This window comes from Oncorhynchus gorbuscha, linkage group LG14 (assembly GCF_021184085.1).
Source record: "Oncorhynchus gorbuscha isolate QuinsamMale2020 ecotype Even-year linkage group LG14, OgorEven_v1.0, whole genome shotgun sequence".
Lineage (NCBI taxonomy): Eukaryota > Metazoa > Chordata > Actinopteri > Salmoniformes > Salmonidae > Oncorhynchus > Oncorhynchus gorbuscha.
In genome coordinates, this window is record NC_060186.1 from 37,379,798 (window position 1) to 37,397,991 (window position 18,194).

An 18,194-nucleotide genomic window follows, 5' to 3' on the forward strand; every position below is an offset into this window, starting at 1 on the left:
CCTTCCCAAAATCTATTGTAATTCCAACAAAATAGGAAATGTCAGGGGGGGGGGTGTGAATATTTTCACAATCCACTGTAATCCTGGCAAAGTTACAAAATATTCTTAGATTGACAAGTAACTCCTTTTCTGTCAAGATCTCCCCTGAACACTGCATATTTTAACCATATGTTAACCCTTATGAGTCAACCTGCGCATCACTAGTGTACAGGGTTCACAAAAGCCAAGGCTAAGAGTGTTTCCTGTAGGAGCCGTAGAACAGAACACATGAGGGAGAGGAGAAAAACAAACAGATGGAAACCTGGAGGATATAGGTTATAAGGGCAACACATCAACAGAAACTCCTAGTATGGATGTATGAGTGTGTGCTTATGAAAGAGAGAACAAGAGAGAACGAGAGAGAGCAAGGGTTGATGAGACAAGAGGAGCAGAAACACATTAGTGGAAACCAAGACTGTTCTCAGGGCAGACCTGGTTGTAGCTAGATATGTTTGAGTCGTGTTGGGGGCAATTTTAGCTAACCCGAACCCTTTTCCTAACCTGCCACTTGAATTCTCCTAACCTGCTGCGCAAGTTCCCCTAACCTACTATGAAAAGTCACTTCTGCTAGTCAAAACCGACAGGCCTCCCCTGAGACCAGTCTGAGTATCCACTAATGCATTACAGCATTAGAGGGTTGAATGCGTCACCATTTCCATCCCAGCACCCCACCACTGTTCTCTTCCGTACTCGGCCTCGTCAGTAGTTTCCCCTCATCGCCACTGATCTCCATCTGGGCCAGATGTATCCCAAATGGCACCCTATTCCCTATATATTGCACTACTTTTGACCAGAGCTCATAGGGACTATATAGGGAACAGGAGGCCATTTGGAACAACGATGGAGTACAGCACGAACTCCCAATGCCTCTCATAAAGCAGATGAGAAATAATGTTTCTTTCCCCTAATGGATCTGATGATCACTCCAGGCGAGCTTACAGTTAAGGATGACTAATCAATCTCCCATCTTAAGCTGACTTCGGAGAAAGAGATGAAAGGGATAGAAAAGGCCTTTGAAGGCCCGTGATGAGAGATCAGCTGAAGAACTCAGAATACTTCTCTCACCCAGTGAACAATGCACCAAACATGGGAGAAAGTGTAGCCCAAGCTGTTCTTATTCTGGGCACCTAACGCTATGGGTTCTGTTGAAGCTCGTCCAAAATGGCACCTAATTCCCACACTATACAGGAAATAGGACACCGTTTGGGACACAACCATGAGTGAATGTGTATCCTATGCAGTTTTTTAAAATTCAGGACACTTGAATAACTACAGATTTGATTGATCAGAGTGTAACTAGCCAGAGGTTTATCTGAAGCGGAGGTTCATCTGCGAGGATCTGCATTTTGAATGAGTGTGACTTGCTAGCCACACGCATAGAAGCCACCAGTGTCCACCTTTCACACCATATTGACAAAACAGACTTACGTCTATGCGAGCTCACTTCAAATGAAATGGCATAGAGGCCCAAATATGTTATGAGACCACACAGTGGGTAAACAGTGCACCAAAATGGCACACAGTTCCTTATATAGTCCACTACTTTTGATCAGGGGCAATAGTGCTCTGGTCAAAAGCAGTGCCCTATATAGGGAATAGGGTGCCATTTGGACAACATTCTGGGCTACATCCCATGCTTCCACCAGTCTGTCTTTATGAAGAGGCCAGAGTAGGCATAAAGCAGGCCTGATGACATTCAGGTTGGCTGAAGGGACTAGCAGGATGCAAATGCACTTAGTGCTGAGAGACTATCAGTCACTCAGTGAGACAAGCCACTCTGTACCCTCTCCCCACTAGATTAGTGGCTACTGCTGCCTGCCTTCATAAAACAGAGAAACGCCGTGTCGGCGTCCCAAATGTCACCCTATTCCCTAATCAAAAGTAGTGCCATTTGGGACACACCCAGAGGGAAACAGAGGAGTAATTCACTTAGATCCATCTGGCCTCACTCTGCTCCCTCCCATAGAGAACCAGGTGCTGTTGCCAGACATTTCTTTTTACCATTGGTTTATACTTAGACACCACTAGTAAATAAAACGATCCATAATCCTTCATCATGTGTTTTGTGGCATACTAGGAATGGGACAGGGCTTTTTCTTGAACAAAAAGGCTGGTTATTGGTTGGTGGGGCAAAATGCCAGCTTATCACTAAAGCAGCCATGTTTAAAGTGGCTATGTAGACACCGCAATCTAGACAAAATAACAGTTGCTGCCTGCTGCATATTTTATACTGGCAGCTCACCCACGTGACTCTTCCATCATGTCTTGTGTCACTGGTTGTAACTCCTGTTGTGGGCTAGATTCACTATCCAGCTCTGTTAGTTCCAATCTACTATCTCTCCAAAAGGTGTGGCATATCTATTCCATCATGGTAATTGATGGTAACTCTCTTGTAAGGTGAACGGCGACATCAATTGTTACAGCTCTGTATGTAAACGCTTCATGACCTGTCTATTGTTATCACATGCAAAAGAGAGCACTGAGAGGTAGGAAAACCATTCAGGCTGTGAAACAAACTCACAGTACTACTTCCAAACTCAGACACTACTATGACACGCAACACACACACACACACACACACACACACACACACACACACACACACACACACACACACACACACACACACACACACACACACACACACACACACACACACACACACACACACACAGTGGTCCAGCGCTCGAGCTTGGTTCCCGAGCTCGGAGTCTGAAAGCCTACCGCGTGTGTCTGATAGCCCAGAGCAGTGCTGCGTAGGAGCTGTTCTAATTCGGTATCAAAGTGACACTTCCTGGATCCTGGTTTTTTATTAAGCCAAAAACAAAGATCAAATTTGCATCAAAGAAATTCAAGATATTAAAATCTATATGTGTTTCCGAGTGAATTTACCTCCCATATGCCAGTTTTATAATTATTTGATGGCCAAGAAGAAGCACAAAGCCAAAAGGTTGGAACACACATGAACTACAACTACTAATTCCCACTAGCTGTATAAAGTCTCACTTGAGACCGCCTGCCAGTCTTTAATTTATTTTTACTGGTTGGCAACGTTTAGTAAAATATATATATATATATAAATATATATATATAAAATAATATAAAACCAACGGCCTGTAATTAACAGGTTCTTACCCTTGTGTGAGTCCTTAACTCGAGCAGGTACGATCCAGCATACTAACACGGATGCAGGAGATGTAGTTCAAATTAGACTAACTGTCGGCGAAGTGTCTTACTTCTTCAGCTTCAAATAGTTTAACAAAAGACATTGAGTATGAGCAAATTTATACACAAATACAATCTTATATATCTTACATAGCCTTGTTTTCTTAAATTTGATTATATAATCTTGATTATATAATCCTAGTCAAGAGATTATGGGACACGACCGAGGAAGTGTGACATAGGAACCAGGGGTGGAAATTAACACATGCCAAAAGTGGGTAGATTGACAGGTAAGAATGCCTATTTCACCAGCCACGTTGGCAGGTGTTCACACAGAGCATTTGGGAACAGTTTTATAACATTTATCTGTAGGCCCAATTGACATGAAAGGCTACTAAGTGTGAATTTGTCCTAGTGTTTCTTGTCCAGTTATCCCATTTTATTCACACACTTGTTTTTCAATGTTAGTTTGAGTTTGTTGCAACTCCTTGCTACTTGGAAGGAATCACAGTCAGATTATTTTCATTATAGACAAGCTAATGCCCAAGTTACCACTAACGGCCGATCCCTTAAAGGGGCAGCTGAACATTTTTGTCGCATCTAAGGATTGTGCTTGATTGAGCAGGGATCACTCCTAAAAACATTCATTAACTTTTAGGCACTTCTTTTCATTAAAGATGCACTATGCAGAAAATAACTCTGCCATTTTCTGGTTGCTAAAATTCAAAAAGTTTGCCTAATTTCAGTTTGTGATAAAAACAAGCTAGTGTAGAGAATTACATTTACATAAGTATTCAGACCCTTTCCTCAGTACTTGTTGAAGCGCCTTTGGCAGTAATTACAGCCTCAAGTCTTCTTGGGTATGACGCTACACGCTTGGCACACATGTACTTGGGGCGTTTCTCCCATTCCTCTCTGCAGATCCTCTCAAGCTGTCAAGTTGGATGGGGAGCGTCGCTGCACAGCTATTCTCAGGTCTCTCCAGTGATGTTAGATCAGGTTCAAGTCTGGGCCACTCAAGGACATTCAGAGACTTGCCCCGAAGCCACTCCGGCATTGTCTTGGCTGTGTGCTTAGGATCGTTGTCCTGTGGGAAGGCGAACCTTTGCCCCAGCCTGAGGTCCTGAGCACTCTGGAGCAGATTTTCATCAAGGATCTCTGTGTACTTTGTTCCGTTCATCTTTCCCTCGATCGTGACTAGTTTCACAGTCCCTGCCGCTGAAGAACATCCCCACAGCATGATGCCGCCACCACCATGCTTCACCGTAGGGATGGTGCCAGGTTTCCTCCAGATGTGACGCTTGGTATTCAGGCTAAAGATTTCAATCTTGGTTTTATCAGACCAAGGGAATATTGTGTCTTAGTCAGTCATTTAGTTGCCTTTTGGAAAACTCCAAGCGGGCTGTCATGTGCCTTTTACTGAGGAGTGACTTCCGTCTGGCCAAACAACCATGAAGGCCTAATTGGTGGAGCATTGCAAAGATGGTTGTCCTTCTGGAAGGTTCTCCCATCTCCACAGAGGAGCTCTGTCAACAGTGACCATCAGATTCTTGGTCACGTCCCTGACCAAGGCCCTTCTCCCCCGATTGCTTAGTTTGGCTGGGTGGCCAGCTCTAGGAAGACCCTTGGTGGTTCCAAACGTCTTCCATTTAAGAATGATGGAGGCCACTGTCTTCTTGGGGACTTCCAATGCTGCAGAAATGTTTGGATACCCTTCCCCAGATCTGTGCCTCAATAATTCCTTCAACCTCATGGCTTGGTTTCTGCTCTGACCGGTGTGTGCCTTTCCAAATCATGTCCAATCAATTGAATTTACCAAGTTTTAGAAACATCAAGGATGAAACGGAAACACGATGCACCTGAGCTCAATTTCGAGTCTCATAGCAAAGGTTCTAAATAATTATGTAAATAAGGTATTTTTTTATAATACATTTTGTAAAATTGTTTTTGCTATGTCATAATGGGGTAGTGTGTAGATTGATGAGGGAAAATGTGTCTTTAATCCACGTTAAAAAGGTAAAACAAATATGGAAAAAGTGAAGGGGTCTGAATACTTTCCGAATGCACTGCACATACCAGCTGTTTGCTCACAACTCACCTTGAGATGGATTGAAAAAGGTGACGAGGAGGCCGAATTGAGTAAAAACAACATAAAACCTATTTTTTCAACCATCCTAAGACTTGAAGCAACCACGCCAAATCCTCAAAGCTGTCTTTTATTGTTTGTTTACAGAAAGCCATGTTTCTGAGCTGTGTGTGTGTGTGTGTGTGTGTGTGTGTGTGTGTGTGTGTGTGTGTGTGTGTGTGTGTGTGTGTGTGTGTGTGTGTGTGTGTGTGTGTGTGTGTGTGTGTGTGTGTGTGTGTGTGTGTGTGTGTGTGTGTGTGTGTGTGTGTGTGTGTGTGTGTGTCGTCTTTTTCTCTCTATTAGTGCTGGGGGAAGCCATGATCACCCCCCCCCCAAAAAAAATTTCCTCCGTAGTGCACTACTTTTGACCAAAGCACTATGGGTCCTGGTCAAAAGTAACATGCAATATAGAGAATAGGGGGTGCCATTTTGGGATGCACCCAGAGCAGAGGCCAGATCAGCCCACGCTATGCTGTGCCTTGGGGGGGTGGAAAAGATTTAAGGGTGCCGTTCAAAGCCTGGCAGTTGCCGCCTCCCTCCCAGTTCCCGAAGGAGCATCCAGCATGGCCTGTTTACACCGGCGCCAGAAAGGACGAGGTGGATTTGATTAGGCCTTGAAAAGAAACCCCAGTTGCCGAGAGAGTTTAACATCACTGTCTTCAATTAAAAAGTGTGACACTTGAAAAACAAGGGGCAGCGTGGCAACACTGGTTAAAACCAGATTGTAAATAATTATCTAAGTGGAACACACGCCTCAACCCTTTCCAGAGAAATTGTTGATTTTAAATTTAATGATGGTTTCAACTAGTAATTTAAATCAACATTGTGGAACTCCAATACCAATCATATTCTGCATAGTGTCCAAAGTCAGCAACATCCAATCAGAGACTTCCATTGGGAATATTGATGACATAAAAATCTGATCAACAGTAAGAAAACTAGGTGGTGGTGAAATGCTTTACTGATAAAATACACTGGCCCAGATGATTCACTGGCAGTACAAAATGTTCTTCAAACTATATAATATACCACATTTGGGCTCAAATGCCGCAATAAACAAAAATATAAACAAGCAAATCGGGGTGGGGGGGACAACCTCAATAATAACAAATACCATATGAAGAATAATGTGATTAGTACATCAATCAGTTGCTTTAATATGCATATTTTTGAGGGGGCTGTTTTCTCAGCCCTGTCGCCATGGCAACACCAGTGGCGGTTAACTTCAAAGGCAGCCTGAGGAGGAGTGGTAACAGCGGGCAGAGTAAAGAGGAAGAGGGAGAGCTCTGAGGTACAGGCAGGCAGCGGAGTGTTGCTTCAGTATTGAATCCCAAATGGCACACTATTCTAAATGCAGTGCATTACTTTGGACCAGGGCCGGCAGGGCCCTGCTCAAAAGTAGTGCACATTATATGGAATAGGATGCGAAGCGCTGGGAATTGACAGGGACATCACAATACGATATTATCCCGATACGATATGCATTTAGATTCTCACTATTTTATATTTTAAACTTAGATTTCATTGCAATTTGATGTTACAGTTCATTTGGAAGGTATTCAGACCCCTGGACTTTTTCCACAATTTGTTACAGCCTTATTCTAAAATCCATTAAATAAAAACATTTCCTCATCAATATACACACACACACACACACACACACACACACACACACACACACACACACACACACACACACACACACACACACACACACACACACACACACACACACACACACACACACACACACACACACACACACACACACACACACACACACACACACACACACAATGACAAAGCAAAAACTGGGTTTTAGAAATGTTTGCACATTTATTAAAAATAAAATAGAAATACGTTATTTACATACGTATTCAGACCCTTTGCAATGAGACTCAAAATTGAGCTCAGATGCATCCTGTTTCCAACTTGGAGTCCAAATGTGGTAAATTCAATTGATTGGACATGATTTGGAAAGGCACACACCTGTCTATATAAGGTCACACAGTTGGCAGTGCTTATCAGAGCAAAAAACAAGTAATGAGGTTGAAGGAATTGTCCGTAGAGCTCCGAGACAGGATTGTGTCGAGGCACAGATCTGGGGAAGGGTTCCAAAAACATTCAGCAGCATTGAATGTCCCCAAGAACACAGTGGTAACCATCATTCTTAAATGGAAGAAGTTTGGAACCACCAAGACTCTTTCTAGAGCTGGCCACCAAGCCTGGTCTGATGAAACCAAGATTGAACTCTTTAGCCTGAATGCCAAGAGTCACGTCTGAAGGAAACCTGGCATCGTCCCTACGGTGAAGCATGGTGGTGGCAGCATCATGCTGTGGGGATGTTTTTCAGTGGCAGGGACTGGGAGACTAGTTAGGATCGGTGGAAAGATGAATGACGCAAAGAACAGAGATTCTTGATTGCAAAAACCTGCTCCAGAGCGCTCAGGACCTCAGACTGGGGCAAAGGGTCACCTTCCAACAGGACAACGACCCTAAGCAAATAGCCAAGACAACGCAGGAGTGGCTTTGGGGCATGTCTCAATGTCCTTGAGTGGCCCAGCCAGAGCCCGGACTTGAAAGAGACCTGAAAATAGCTGTGCAGCGATGCTCCCCATCCAACCTAACAGAGATTGAGAGGATCTACAGAGAAGAATGGGAGAAACTCCCCGAATACAGGTGTGCCCAGCTTGTAGCGTCATAACGAAGAAGAATCAAGGCTGGAATCGCTGACAAATGTTCTTCAACAAAGTACTGGGTGAAGGGTATCAATACTTAAATGTTATATAAATTCTATCAATTTCGCAAAAATGCCTACAAACCTGTTTTTGCTTTATCATTATGGGGTATTTGTGTGTAGATTGATGAGGGAAGAAAAACTTTTCGATCTATTTTAATGTAACAAAATGTGGAAAAAGTGAAGGACAAGAGAGAGACGAGAGAGAGAGAGAGCGTGAGAAAACATGTTTATCAGTCATGGAAATAAAAGTGCTGAAAACAAGTTGACTCATTATTTAAAAATAATACGGAGAACAAGCTATAGGGTGAAAAATATCGGAGTTTTGGTGCAGGTACAGCTGACTAGTGCTACTGTAGCTAACGCTACCTAGCATAAATAAATCAAATATACATATAATTTTTTACAAATCAATACTTTTAGTCAAAGTATCTATATAATATCGTCAGAAATAATACTGCGGTATGAAACTTGATCGATTCATCCCCCATCACTAGGCCGGTGGTTCCTGGATTGGCAGCTGGTGATTAACTAAAGACCCAGCTGGGTTGCTGGTAGCTGTAACAGGGTGTGCTTCCCAAACGGCACCCTATTCCTTTTATAGTTCACTATATAAGGAATAAGGCTGGCTGTGGCAGTGACAGGATGAGCTACTACGATACAGCTGTAGACACTACACTTACCCTGGGGGTGGGATCACTGCTATATCTGAGGAGGACAGTGTGCTTTGCCTTCACATAGACAACCCAATGAAAAATCAGCAGAAGCATTGGAAGTATCAGCATGCAGGTCTGGTCCAAACAAGTTTCAACAAAATGACCTTTGGTAGTCATAGACCAGGGGTTCCCCAAGGCATCCTTTATCACATTTAAAAAATTACAAATGTTTTTTAATGTATTTTCGGGGGGGGGCATCTGTACTTTACTTTTTATATTTCTGACTACTTTTACTTCACTACATTCCTAAAAAAACATTGTACTTTTCACTCCATACATTTTCCCTGACAACCAAAAGTACTCGTTATATTTAAATGCTTAGCAGGACAGGAAAATTGTCAAATTCAAGAACTTATCAAGAGAACATGTGGTCATCCCTACTGCCTCTGGCCTGGTGGACTCACTAAACACAAATGCATCTTTTCTAAATAATGTCTGAGCGTTGGAGTGTGACCCTGGCTATCCATACATAAACATTAAAAAAATGTAAAAAGAAAATGGTAATAAGGAATTTGAAATTATTGATACTTAAGTATATTTGAGCAATTATATTTACTTTTGATACTTAAGTATATTTAAAACCCAATACTTTTACTCTAGTATTTTACTGGCTGACTTTTACTTGAGTAACTTTCTATTAAGGCATCTATACTTTTACTCAAGTATGACAATTGGGTACTTTTTCCACCACTGATTAAAGACAACACCGCCTTGTTAATTTTGTTTTATTTGAGGGACACACAAAAATGGTTGTTTTGAAGCTCATTTCCTGCGATTATACGTAGTTTAACAAGACTCATGACATCTTTTAGATAAGTTATTTAAATGATAATAATGGATAAGGAAAAGAAAGTCTCGACCTGATTTCCCTTAATGTTGAGCTACCAAATATGTTTTATAATTATTATAAACCCTCAATTTGATTATACATATTCTCTTTTACAAAAAGTGATTCGATCAAATGATGGCGATAGAGTCACAGATTGTAGAAGATCGCTTCCCAAGCAAAGTCCAATTTCTTTGACTCTTCGACTTTAGTTCGTAGCTCAGCTTCTGAATGTCTTAAGAGACAAACCAAAGATATTCCCATGTGGAGTCACGTCTTGCCAAGAGTGAGAGACAGTTTCATCATAGCGCTTGATGGTTTTTGCGACTGCACTTGAATAAACTTTTTAAGTTCTTGAAATGTTCCGTATTGACTGACCTTCATGTCTTAAAGTAATGGACTGTTGTTTCGCTTCGCTTATTTGAGCTGTTCTTGCCATAATATGGACTTGGTATTTTACCAAATAGGGCTATCTTCTGTATACCACCCCTACCTTGTCACAACACAAGCGATTGGCTCAAACTCATTAAGGAAAGAAATTCCACAAATTAACTTTTAACGAGGCACACCTGTTAATTGAAATGCATTCCAGGTGACTATCTCATGAAGCTGGTTGGGATAACGCCAAGAGTGTTCAAAGCTGTCATCAAGACAAAGGGTGGCTACTTTGAAGAAGCTAAAATAACTTTTTGGGGGGGTTACTACACAATTTCATGTGTTATTTCATAGTTTTGATGTTTTCACTATTATTCTACAATGTAGAAAATAGTAAAAAATAAAGAAAAACCCTGGAATGAGTAGGTGTGTCCAAACTTTTGACAGGTACTTGTAGGTATAAATAATCGCGAGTTGTAAAAAACAAAAACAAATGTTTTGCTCGTGAAATCAAGGAAAATTCCGCTCCCCCCAGGAAACGTTGCCGCCCCATATGGGGGTGCGCCTGCAGTTTGGGAACCCCTGACATAGACAAATATGAAAGTGTGGACAGGGTTACGAACAAGATTTTTTTTTGTTCTGAAGAATATTACTGTAATATAACACTACTAAATAATACCTGTGAGAGTCAAGGACAAGCAACAGTGGACAGTCAGTGTAAAAAAAAAAAAAAAAATCTTGGAAATTGTATTCTTTGGCGGGGTTCCCTATGCCATTGTTCCGTGATGACACAGTGAGTGCTTTATAAATAAAAGGATCCTGCCTGCACACACTCTGCATGTCATCAGTCTGCCCAAAGCCGCAGGTCACGCAGCATGTCTACAACACTCAGTGGTAGGCCTCTTACGGTCCTCAGCTAACCCATCAGCTATCCATACAGAGACAGACACACTGACTGAGACACACACAGGTTTATCAGGCGCTAAGTGCATGACTCCAATGTGAGATGATAAATAAATACTCAAATGTGTCTCCAGTCTGTGTCTCAGCTGGAGATCTTTAAAGAGCTGGCTGGCAATATGCCATCAACACAGTTGGGCTCCCATGCTTTCTATTTAGAGCACAGAGAAAGAAGGGCATCTTTAAACCCTGCCTGAATGTTGCCCAAGAGAATCATGAGACCAAAACAGGATAGCACACTGTAATCAATCCAAATTACTCTTTGAAATCGTATCCAGCGATGAGATTCCCAGTGTACACCTCGGCTGCTCGGATTGGCCTTACATATTCTTTTGCTAAAATTACTCTTAAGTTGACCTCCATAATGATTTTTCCCTCTCAGGAGTAAAAGAGGAAAAGTGGTGGTGGGGGGGGGGGTTCTATTCTAGCTATGCTTATTGGTACAAGTCCAAACATTAACAGCTAAGCATGGTCATTAGCAATGAAATGAACAGTAAAATCTACTAGTCCTGTTCTATGACACAGAAGGGGGGGGGGGGGGGGGGTGTTCATGGGAGCAACGAGGAAAAGCGCCGATTGGCTCAGAGAGCCGTGGGCCCACCCTGACTGACATTCCTGTGCTCCAATGGCGTGCCGACAGCTCAGTGGAGCACTGAAGAGCCGCAGAGGAGAGACTGCAGCAGAGAAAGAGGAGTAACGTTAGAGGAAAAAGGCTGAGAGCTGAGCTCCTCCATGAGAAAGCAAATAAGGCCTGAAATGGAGAAATGGAGAACCAGCCCTCAGTGGGAGACTGGCATTGAACAACTAGGGTTGTTTCCCAAATGACACCCTAATTCCCTACATCATGCACCACTTTTGACCAGAGGGACCCTTTTCAAAAGTAGTGCACTTTATATGGAAATAGGGTGTCATTTAAGACTTAGTCCAGGTTTCCAGTCACTGTGGGGGAATCTGGCCCGTGCCTCAGTAATAGGTGACAGCGCGAAGAGTGTTGTTTTACAGACTGAGCCTGATGTTGGGCCCAGTTGAAGCCTTGTGGTCTTGTTAAAGCAGTGGCAAGGACCCAAAAGGTCATGTCAGCCCAGACAAGTGTCAAGGACATGGCTCCTGCCCTGCAATAAATATGCAATGGGTGGGCTGACACACAGATTGTGTGTGTATGTGTGTGTGTTGCTGTAGCTTTTCCCTCAGTATTGAGCACCTTTTGTGGTACTGTGCTTCACAAGATGCCTTTCCAGTGGCTGTGAAGCAGAATTACAGCAGATTTTGCAGTGTGTATGACTGAGGTTTTCTGGTGTTTTTCCAGATACTGTGAAGTGGACTTACAGGTAGACTGGAAGGTCTGTCCTGCTGGCTGAGGCCCATCTCCTCATGGTTGGGCTTCTCAGGGGTCATAGCAGACTGGCCCCTGTTGCCATAGCCCTCCTGTGACACATCCTATACAGACAGAGAAGGGGGGGCGAGATCGGAGATAGGGAGGCGGCGAGAGAGCGAGTGAGACGGAGCGTGAGAAAGAGAAGAGGATATATAGAAAAGGTAAAGAGAGAACGAGAGTTGAGGGTTTGCAGGGAGAGGGAGAAGTGAAACAGAAATTAAACTTTGGCCTAATCCATTTCTGCTGACATTTGAAATGCCCCACCCCACTCTTCCCTATGAAGGCATGTATCACGATTCTTCCTCTGGTTCGGTAAGCAGGACACACACTGGGTTATGCATGCCACTCTCAAAGAACAGGCAGAGAGTGGTGGTAACACTATCCCATAGTCTCCAGCACAATCAGTGTAAAGCCTGTAACTGGGTCTGGACGTGTCTAAGGAAAAATCACTGGATTTGACGCCGCAAGTATCATAATACTGTTTTTACATGGTAAATACTAGTGCTGGGAATTGCCAGGGACCTTACGATATAATATCACGATACTTAGGTGCCGATACGACATGAATTGAGTTTCTCACGATTCAATACTGAACAGAAATAAATGCAAAATGCAACCATTTTAAAGAGTTACAGTTCATATAAGGAAATCAGTCAAATTAAATAAATTAATTAGCCCCTAATGTATGGATTTCACATGACTCGGCAGAGGAGCAGTTATTGGTGGGCCTGTGAGTGCATAGGCCCACCCACTTGTGAGCCAGGTCCACCCACTGGGGAGACTGGCTGGGCCTGTAACAATGAGTTTTTCTCCACATAAAGGGCTTTATTACAGACAAAAATATTCCTCAGTTTCATCAGCTGTCAGGGTGGCTGGTCTCATACGAGCCGGATTTGGGGGTCCTGGGCTAACACGGTTACATGTGTTCTGCGGTTGTGAAGCCGGTTGGACGTACTGCCAAATTCTCAAAAAAGACGTTGGAGGCAGCTTATGGTAAAGAAATTAACATTAAATTCTCTGGCAACAGCTCTAGTGGACATTTCTGCAGTCAACATTCACATTGCATGCTCCCTCAAAACTTGAGACATCTGTGGCATTGTGTTGTGACAAAACTGCACATTTTAGAGTGGCCTTTAATTGCCCCCAGCACAAGGTGCTCCTGTGTAACAATCATGTGGCTTAATCAGCTTCTTGACATGCCACACCTGTCAGGTGGATGGATTATCTTGGCAAAGGATAAATGCTCACATACAAGGATGTAAACAAATGTGTGCACAAAACTAGAGAGAAATACGGTGTATGGAACATTTCTGAGATCTTTAATTTCAGCTCATGAAACATGGGACCAACACTTTTCATGTTGCATTTATATTTTTGTTCGGAGTATATGTACAGTGCCTTCAGAAAGTATTCATTTCCATTAACTTATTCCACATTTAGTTGTTTTACAGCCTGAATTCAAAATGGATTAAATATATATTTTCCCCTCTCAACCATCTACACACAATATACTCCATAATGACAAAGTGAAACATGTTTTTAGAAATATTTGCAGATTTACTGAAAATGAAAAACAAAATGTCAAATTTTTCACACCGAGTAAATACTTTGTAGATGCACCTTTGGCAGCGATTACAGCTGTGAGACTTTACTGGGTAAATCTAAGCACACCTGGATTGAGAAATATTTACTCATTCTTTTCAAAAAAGTGTGTCAAACAGGTTGTTGATCATTGCCAGACAACCATTTTCTAGTCTTAGATTTAAATCAAAACTAACTCGGCCACTCAGGAACAGTCACTGTCTTATTGGTAAGCACTCCAGTGTAGATCTGGCCTTGTGTTTTAGGTTATTGTCCTGCTGGAAGGTGAATTCATCTCCCAGTGTCTGGTGGAAAGCAGACAACCAGGTTTTCCTCTAAGATTTTGCCTGTGCTTAACACCATGCAGTTTATTTTTTTTATCCTGAAAAACTCCTCAGTCCTTAACAATTACAAAGCAAACCCATAACATGATGCAGCAGCCACTATGTTTGAAAAACAATGGAGTGGTACTCTGTTGTATTGGATTTCCCCAAACATAACATTGTATTCAGCACAAAGTTAATTGTTTTGCCACTTTTTTGCATTATTACTTTAGTGCCTTGTTGCAAACTGGATGCATGTTTTCGGAATATCTTTACAGCCGTCGTCCTTTTCACTGTCAACTAGGTTAGTATTGCGGAGAAACTACAATGTTGTTGATCCATCCTCAGTTCTATCACAGGCATGAAACTCGGTTTTAAAGTCACCATTGGCCTCATGATGAAATCCCTGAGGGGGTTTCCTTCCTCTGATTCAGAAGGGTTGGGGTTAAATGTGGAAGACATGTCAGCTGTCAGCTTTCCCTCTCTGGCAACGGAGGTAGGAAGGAAGGACGCCTGTATCTTTGTAGTGACTGGGTGCATTGATACACCATCCAAAGTGTGATTAATAACTTCACCATGGGATAGTCAATGTTTCCTTTTTTTAGGTGCCCTTGTTTGCGAGGCTTTGGAAAACCTGTGTTTGAAATTCACTGCTCAACTGAGGGACCTTACAGATACTGTAATTGTATGTGTAGGGAACAGATGAGGTAGTCATAAAAAAATAAATGTTTAAAACACCATTATTGTACAGAGTCCATGCAACTTATGTGACTTGTTCAGCAAATGTTTGCTCCTGAACAGTATTTAGGCTTACCATAACAAAGGGGTTGAATACTTAATGACTCAAGAGATTTCAGCATTTCATTTTGTATTATTTTGAGAAAATAATCTATAAAACATTACACTTTGACATTATGGGGTATTGTGTGTAGGTCAGTGATACATCTTAAATGCAATCCATTTTAAATTCAGGCTGGAACACATTACATTACATTTAAGTCATTTAGCAGACGCTCTTATCCAGAGCGACTTACAACACAACAAAATGTGGGAAAAGGTAAGGGGTGTGAATACTTTCTGTAGGCACTGTATTGCCATTTGATACTGGGATTTTATTTGGGAAACATATAGCTCAGCCATATGTCTGCTGCAGAGGGACAGGAAACAGCCATGAGAAAACCAGTTTGGATCAGCCATGGCAATATACCTTCATTTCTGGACTATTAAGCGCACCTGAATATAAACCGCACCCAGTGATTTAATATTTTTTAAATGTATTTTGTACATAAATAAGCCGCACATGTCTATAAGCCACAGGTGCCTACCGGTACATTGAAACAACTGAACTTTACACAGCCTTTAAACGAAACACGGCTTGTAACAAAAAATATTTAAAAATAGCAGTAAACAGTAGTGTACCAAGTAAGTCATTGATCACTATTCTTCCTCCTCCTATGCACTGAAACCACTGAAGTCATCTCCTTTGGTGTCGGAGTTGAATAGCCTCAGAATTGCTTCATCCGATGTTTGATCGCTGCTCTCTTCAACACGCAGCAGTCCAGCCTTTCGAAACCCGTTGATGATAGTGGATTTTTTGACAATGCTCCACGCTGTCAGCAGCTCTATTTCCTTTTCCAACAGCCAGATAGATCGCCTTCAACTTGAAAGCTGCATCATATGCATTTCTCTGTGTCTTTGCCATGACGAGGGAGACAAAATGACTACCGTATTCAGAATGATGGGAAGTTTGAGCGCGCTCGATTTACGTCACGTTATGTGACGGTGCTCAGTTTTCTGGCGGCATGAATCTTGCGAAAGCGGGAAAAATCCATAAATTAGCCACGTCATTGTATAAACCGCGAGGTTCAAAGCGTGGGAAAAAAGTAGCGGCTTATAGTCCGGAAATTACGGTATTTAAAAAATATCACATTATTACATTTTAGACTTTTAGCAGACACTTGTTAGTCTTTTATCCAGAGCGACTTACTGTAGTGAGTGTATACATTCTTACTTGTTTCATAGCAGGCCCCTGTGGAAATCGAACCTACAACTGTGACGTTGCAAGCGCCATGCTCTACCAACTAAGCCACACAGGATCACGATATGGAAGTAGAGATCCCCCCCATCAATAGTAAATACTGGATTCAAATGGTAAATGCTGTGTTAAAATGTTAAGCACTGCAGTCTCAGCCAGGAAGGTGACTACAACCCACCAAAACAAACTGCCTTCAATCCCAAAGAGCTCACACATGGAACAGAGAAGGGATGATTTGTACTTTTTTGTTTATTTAAATCATACAGATTAATATGAGCTGGCCTGCCACCCAGTGACTTAGAGGATATTAAATCTTCTGCGGTTAATTTACTTTTGTAGGATTTCCTCAAACGAGAGCCCACCATTTCCTGAGGTAAGCAAATACTCAGGAGGGGGAAAAAAAGTACTAAAAAGTATGACTGAGGGCTTTCTATGCTTAGCATACATCTGAAAATGTGCGTGTGTATACAAACTGCACCTAACCAATAACCCACAGCCAGTTCATTGAGAATCCGAGTCTGTTTGAAATGGGGTGCGGAGAAAAAGTGCAGTACAAACTAGTGCTGTGCGGCTGTTAGCCTGGTGAAATGTTTGCAGACAGACGAGGGCTGGCTGGCGAGGTTTACTCAAGTGGAGTACCGTGATCGCTGGGTCACGGCCAGGTCAGTGTTAACACTGACGATATCAGTGCTCTGGTGTGCTCGCTGACACGCCGATCGTATGGAACAGCTGCTCTGGCATGATAAAGAACACTAACAGGCAGGAAGGACCAGAGGAGAGGAGCGGGCAGTGTATTGTGTCTGAGTGAGTGAGTGAGTGAGTGAGTGAGTGAGTGAGTGAGTGAGTGAGTGAGTGAGTGAGTGAGTGTGTCTGGGACAGGCACGCGTGGGAAACGCATCGTAGTGAAAGTATGCAGCCAGCAAGAGGCCAACTCTACCCCCAATGTCTACTGGAGTTCTGCATATATGGGGATGAATATGGGTTTCAGCTGTAGATGCATAAGCTGGATTTGGGGTTTACACGCGTAATAGAAAAAATTAGAGATGAAATTTAGCCGTGTCAGTTGTTTCCATTATTTTAATGTTTCTCGGTCATTTGAGATGTTCGTACTGTGTAAATGCATAGAAGTACTCTACAAGCTCTTAGCTTTACCAGGCAGACTGGCAGAGAGCGATATTACTCATAGCTTACACATGAAAGATGATTCCTTTGCTTTTGAAAGGCTTGGCTGCAACAGTAATGAAATATGTTCAGAGGGAATTTGTTTGAAGTACGGCGAGGGATGCATGATGTAAGGGAATTAAACAGAATTCATCCTGTGGCAACAGCATCACAGACTATGGCTGCATCCCAAATGGCACCCTATTCCCGACATAGGGCAGGCACTACTTATGACCAGGACTCATAACGCTCTGGCCAAAGGTAGTCTACCATGTAGGGAATAGGGTGCCAGTTGGGATGCAAGCTCATCAAAGCGGCAATGCCGAGCCATGGCCAAACGTGGCAGTAACTCTGGCTGACGGGCACTTTATGCATTTGAGGTAAAGGGAACATACATTAGAAATGTATGGGCAATAAGAAGTGTAAAATACACATGCTATTATTCCCCAAAGCAGCTGTCCTCTGGGTGCTCAAGAATACATCATAAGCAAGCGCCCTGTTCATCATTTAATCGTGATCATTTCGGAAGTATTTAGTGGTTATTAGGCTCTCCAATTAGCTACTGCAGAGGCAGCAGCTACTCTTACTGGGGTCCAAATAGGAAACACGACAAATAAAATACATAGCAGTACATTTACATTACAATTTAGCCATTCAGCAGAGCTACGCACAGCTACTGCATTCATCTCAAGATTGCCTGGTGAGACAACCACGTATCACATATTACTACATAATGCAATGCAAAATACATAAACGTTTGTGTGTCTTCACAGTCC

The 18,194-nt window shown here is 42.5% G+C and overlaps 1 protein-coding gene across 6 annotated transcripts in view; it reads right to left on the reverse strand.

The window, feature by feature from the left end:
• arid1b (AT rich interactive domain 1B (SWI1-like)) overlaps positions 1 to 18,194 on the reverse strand; it is a 116,024-nt gene that overhangs the window by 57,131 nt on the left and 40,699 nt on the right. For 4 of the 6 annotated variants that reach the window (XM_046297944.1, XM_046297945.1, XM_046297943.1 and 1 more), the window contains one exon: positions 12,270 to 12,380. The exons of the other annotated variants lie outside the window; for them this stretch is intronic. In XM_046297944.1, the coding sequence (XP_046153900.1) occupies positions 12,270 to 12,380 (111 nt within the window). The remainder of the gene's footprint in view (positions 1 to 12,269; positions 12,381 to 18,194) is intronic. 6 annotated transcript variants of the gene reach the window in all.